The sequence below is a fragment of the Triplophysa rosa genome, linkage group LG22 (genome assembly GCF_024868665.1).
Source record: "Triplophysa rosa linkage group LG22, Trosa_1v2, whole genome shotgun sequence".
In the NCBI taxonomy this organism is placed as follows: Eukaryota; Metazoa; Chordata; class Actinopteri; order Cypriniformes; family Nemacheilidae; genus Triplophysa; species Triplophysa rosa.
This window is the reverse complement of record NC_079911.1, coordinates 13174246-13180245: the sequence shown is the minus strand read 5'-3', so window position 1 is coordinate 13180245 and position 6000 is coordinate 13174246. Positions and strand designations below refer to the sequence as shown.

At 37.7% G+C, this 6000-nt stretch overlaps 1 protein-coding gene across 2 annotated transcripts in view; it reads left to right on the top strand.

Moving 5' to 3' along the window:
• Window positions 1-3518: 3518 nt before the first annotated feature.
• alcama (activated leukocyte cell adhesion molecule a) overlaps window positions 3519-6000 on the top strand; it is a 66879-nt gene continuing 64397 nt past the window's right edge. For both annotated transcript variants that reach the window (XM_057320288.1, XM_057320287.1), the window contains exon 1: window positions 3519-3759. In XM_057320288.1, the coding sequence (XP_057176271.1) occupies window positions 3702-3759 (58 nt within the window). In that variant the 5' untranslated portion in view covers window positions 3519-3701. The remainder of the gene's footprint in view (window positions 3760-6000) is intronic.

Genomic DNA, 6000 nt, shown 5'->3' with positions numbered 1-6000 from the left:
TGGAAAATTTCTGACCTGGAGGACTCGTTCCCTGGCTGAAAATCGCATGTGTTGAAACTTGAAATCTCTTCGTTGGCAAACGATGGGTTTTATTACTGTTTGTATGTAATATTCCACTTCATCAATCGCCTTTGTTCTAAATGTAAAGTTTTTCACAGAATGATAACAGACTACTTCAAATGTTTTTGTCCATAAATAAATAATTTAATCAGAGATGGCAAAAGTACACACATCCTTTACTTAAGTAGAAGTACAGATACTCATGTTTAAAAGTACTCAAGTAAAAGTTGAAGTACTGACTAAACTTGTTTACTCAAGTAAAAGTATAAAGTATGGGCTCTAAAATGTACTTAAGTAAAAAGTAGCCAATACTACTACCTGTTTTAGAGTCACGCTCGTACCTCACAACTGAACTACCATTATGTAGAACACAAGCATAAAAAAGACTGATGGAATAAATCTATTTGCCACTACCTAAGTAGTGGGAAAAAACACAAATGTATAATACAATTATGATGTAAGATAAGAGTGTAAAGGACAAGCGTATTGATAATAATTGTGACAGAATTCCCTTTGTCTCAAGTTCTCAACCATAATTTTAGCTATTCTTTGTGTTGCCTTCCGCCTTGGTCCGTGGCAGCTTCTTAGACTACTAGCCTATGTCTGCGATGCGTAATAGCCAGGAAATGACTGTTTGGTACTGTGATTGTCAAAACATTTTATAACAGAATTTCACTGCTTTCAATTTTAGATTAACTGTCCCTTTAAATTTTAAGCACAGACCATTCATGGACATATCATTATACAAAGGTTGTAGACACTTGGGAGATCTTGTCAAAAAGAGAAAACTGAGAAATAAAGAGATAATTAATTAGGCAAGTCAATTTACTTGGTAACCATTACTGTTTTTCTCGATTGGTTAAACACATTTCTTGAAATTATGCCTCGCTTTAAAATATTAAATGTTTAGCCTCTTACATTGTACGTTACACTCGTTCAACATTAAAACTGATGTCAGTGTTGCTAGATTAGGTGGATGATTTCCAGCCCAAAGGCTCACTAAAACCTACTCACTCCAACAAAAACCAGCCCAAAATTTTAACTTCCAAAATAATGTGATAGTATTTTATTGCAATGTCAATCAACGTTGATAAGGATCGTTTTTTATTTCCTTATAATTTTAATCATGACAAGATGAAAAAATATAATAAAAATCAGGAAAATAGATCAAACAGATCAAACAAGGCAAATGCATTAAGAAAATTAGAAAATAAGACTAATAGGATATGTCCAGAAACCACTTCAAATGGCAATCAGGAAATTAGCGCATTTTTGTGCAAAAGTGCCCACTATAATTAGTTCATCGAAAGCAACGCAATGAGCAGGTATTTTTCACTCGTTCATGAACTTAACGCACACACCACGATAGCAAAAAACATGCAATTCATACATACTAATGAACAACAGCAACAATAATGCGCTTACCTTAACGAGCTGCCTTAACTTCTGACAGAACTACAGTACATCTTTCGTGAAGTATATGTTTGTAGAACATGCGAATAGCTAGCTAAATAGCTAAATTACATATTTAAAATCTGGTCCTTTCGCGCTAAAAAAACCCTACCATTCACGAGTCACCACATGATGCAGAATATCACGCTCGAGATCTGAGAACAGTTACTCTGTCTTCTTTGATTTGATTGGTCACCGCTTTGCTCTGTAAACAGTAACTCCCGCCTTCTTACATTTGATTGGCTAGTGGCCACCTCACACAGCGCTTCGGCTTTTAGGCAGACCTATCATTAGGTTGAAAAAGTCACGCAATGACAAGAAATAATATTGATTGTGCATCAAATACAGATTAAAACTAAAGCAACGAGCCTGGTTTGAAAATGTAAGAAGTAGAAAGTACAGGTATTTGCGTAAAAATGTAAGAAGTGAAAGTGAAAAGTCGTCAGAAAAATAAATAGTGGAGTAAAGTACTGATACCAGAAAAATCTACTTAAGTACAGTAACGAAGTATTTGTACTTCGTTACTTCCCATCTCTGAATTTAATAAAAGGCATTAATGCGACAGGGGTCTGTATAGGGAACTTCAGTTGAACCCTGTAACATGGCTGAGAATCAGGCATCAACGACAGCATCCAACTACCTATTGAACCTCATTACAATTTATAAAACATTTCGCAAAAACCTGGGGCCCGTTTCAATAAGAAGGTTCAACCAACACCGAGTTAAAATGTGAACTCTGAGTTGAATTACACCGAGATGCGAAACTTTGAGTTTTTGGTTTCGGAACAGCTGATTTGAGTTAGTTCTATTAACTCTGGGTAGGCTTACCTTGAGTTAAGCGCGTGCACCACGACTACGACAATATTACGATATCACGATTCACCATGGCAACGGCACCAAAGAGAAAGCAACATGGCGGCAGAAAGCAACTGAGAGCTAGGCACACTTTCCGCTCTGCTGCATACAGTGGATTTACTAATGTGCTGAGAATGACTTAAGTTTAAATTTATATAGAGAAAAATGTACCAATAAACAAATAAATGAATCAGTAAATTAATGAATAAATGAATGAAACAACAGAAATAAAACAGCGCTCCCCATCTGCGCTCTAGTGATAACTTTGACTTGTCGTGGTGTATAGGACACTAGGGTGAAGAATGCACGTCTAAATTAATTGTTTACTAACTTTATCACTTCATTTCTGCATTTATGTCTGTATTTATTAAATTATTTATTCATGCACTTTATTTATACACTTTATTAAGTAATTTCTCATCCTCCATAGAAAACTACCATTTGTGAGAAAATGTAAGGGAAAGAATATGCTCTGATGTAACACACGGCCACAATGGCTGATGTTGTAGATGTAAGGATGGATAATATATTTTGATCTCATTCACTGTAAAGAAAAATGGTACGGCTTTAATAAAAATACACAGGGAAATGACAAAATCCCACTCGGGTCTTAAAATGCTCTCCTGAAATCAAAGTACATCGCTATGAATTAATGCAGCCTCTTCACATACAGGATCCTCTATAAAAGCACACATGGCATATTAGTAACTGAGATGGTCTCTGTGTGATCAAAATGTGTGCCATGAATGACTGTATTAAATGAATGAATTAATGAGGTTCACCTCTTGCGCTTTAAAAAGGGGGAGGAGATCGAAAGAAACTCTGGGTTTACCAAAGAAAACCTGCTCCCGACCAGGTTAGGTTCACAGAGTAAGTTACTATGGCTACTGACTTTGAGTATAAGTGACCTCTCTTTTAGAAACGGGCTTGAGTTACCCCGCGTTCTCGGGTTTGACATACCTCGCATTCTGAATCGGAAAACCCAGAGTTTTCACTAAACCTCCTTTCTGAAACGGGCCCCTGTTCGCTAAAATCACTCGACTTTCCACAGCCAGCAAACGGCGTCAAACGACCACGGCGAGCATCACCCGAAGGCGTGACACTAGAGGCGTGACTGGGGGCGTGGCTAAAGCGCAACTGCCGTGAATCCCTCACTCGCTAGCAGTGTTTGTCCACACTTCACCTGCCCGCTCCACACAGAGCAGCTTGTCTGATCCTTTCATCTCGCCGAACAAGAGCTGTCTGAATCCAACAACTTAAGCCTTTAACATTTTGAGATACCCTTCGGACATCGGAAGTGACTGTACAAAGAAGAAACCGGGTTTTCTTTAAGGATGCAGTCGGTTATCTACCTTTTCGGTGCCTTGATAGCAGCCCTGATGTTTTCTCCAGGTATGTGGGCATTTACAATAAACGTACGCCAATGTCATTCTCATATTCTGTTTTTAAACTTCGCTTCCTTAACCCATAAGTTTTGTTTAACAGGCTCGTTCCTACAGTGACCATCAGATTTTTTCTTCATATCGGTGAATATCAACAAGTTATCACAGTAGCCTAGATTTTGTCGCAATTCGTTTGCAATCGTTGTCAGGACACGTGTTACACTTTATCGTTTTTCCCACGTCGTTAAGTACAGAAGTTCACTGTAGATGATAGTCCGTGTTCGCCTCGGTTTTCACATTCATTCATTCATTCATTTGTATCACCAGAAAGCGAAGACTGCAATTGCTTTAAATCTAAGTTCAAGGAGTCTCAACACAGAACAGTTTTAGTTTGATGGGAATTTTCTGATGAGTCACTTGACATTGGCTACGTAATGTTGTGTTGACACTACGGTTCGTTTTTAGTTTCGCTTGTTGTTCCTGTTTGTGAAATCCCCTCATACAGTAACGTTAGCTCTACCGTATGCGTCACTTTGAACAGAAACCAAAAACACGGATCTTAATAAGTGGCTCTCTTAGCTTCATGTATGGTGTGTAGTGCCACACAAACGTTACTAAATGAAGCTGCATTGAAAGTGTGTTGATTTGAGTGTTGACGTGCGCGTGAACGCAGGTTCCCGGCTAGACTCGTCTTTGAGCTCGAGAGTGCGCTGTCCTCTGTGTGTGTGTGTGTGTGAGTGTGTGAGTGAGTGAGAGAGAGAGAGCGCGTGCATGATCGCGCAATGATGCGGAGATGGAAGGCGTTGTGTTAAAAGTTCAGTCATTTGACTGGTGTTTTTTGTCAGTGTCACGTGCTTTGTTCCTCAAACATGTGGGATGGATGTTTTCTTTATTCGTACTGATATACTAAGCTTTGTTCTGATCAGTTCACTTTTTATGGCAGTAAAGTGATTTGTAACGTTGTGAATACTGTCGGCAATATATTGTATTTTTTGTTCTTGAGCCATTAAAAATGCATGCATACGTTTTAAAATGACTGCCCTTTTTGTTAGGCCTATTAGTTATTTTGATTATATATTTATTTTAATTTATTGCATTTTATGCCCCATTCCATACAGTTCCCTTAAGCTAATTTGGGTCCTGTATAGTAAAATGTTATGTATCACTCCACACATCAATCACAATATTATCTAATATTTTGTGTGTTTTTGAGCTTTTAAACCTGTTTCTGGGTGTCAGTATAGATTGTTTTTAAGTCAATAATGGAAAATTTCAAATCAAATGTGTTCACTAGAGAAATAGATAGGCTATCATGTGATCTGATACTACAGTTTATTGCTCTGTATTTGTGACAGATTCTGTATTTGTCACATATTAAACAGCAGTGAAAATCCATTGTTTTCTGAGCTTGTCCTGTCTGACAGGGGAATGGGTGTGGCACATGCCTCAGATAGTCAGGTACCAAACTATCTTTGATATTTTCCAGTGTCGTTTCTGTGTGGGAGAACATGACATATTATGGTTTATTTTAAAATGTCAGGTTTGCATGTCGGTATACGTCTCTTTCCCCACGTAGAGGCAGTTTCAAAAGGTTTTTCCCTTTTCCAAACTCATTCACAAAAAGCCCCGTAGCCTTTAACCCAAAGAGTATTACGCGTTTGAATTCTTTCGCTCTTTTTCTTTTGTGATGGGAAAAGTCAGTTTCTCTGTAATGCTAAGTGTAATGCTGTAGTTTGCCATCTTTGTGAGCTCAGTGGTTGAACGTTCACCTATCTTTTATACTAAGAAAATATCTTTGTTAATCATGAACAAGTTGTTTGATGAAAAATATCTTCTTATTGGAAGAAAAGATGCATGATTAATAGGCCAAGTAGAATCTAGACTTCATAAATCAATAATATGTCTATTATAGTATCTGAATATTGTGGATTTGTTTAGGGTGTGTTGTGAAATGCACAAAAGGACAGTTCTGAAATGGTTTCACATGACATCACGTGGGGCTCTTTGGGGTTATCCAAACCACAGCTTTGGTTTACGTCAGTGAATTTCAGAAAAGTTCGGTGACGCCACTCTGAGTCAAATATGGCATTTGACTGAGTGATGTCAAATTAGGAAGTGAAATTCGCTAAACAGACAAACACGGCTTTTTTGTTTAGTGCAAGATGGAAAAACCTAATTATTTTAAGCCATTTCCACCAGAAAATCCCACTTCAGATCAATTAAGCATTCAACTGAATGAGTTGTGTTCGTG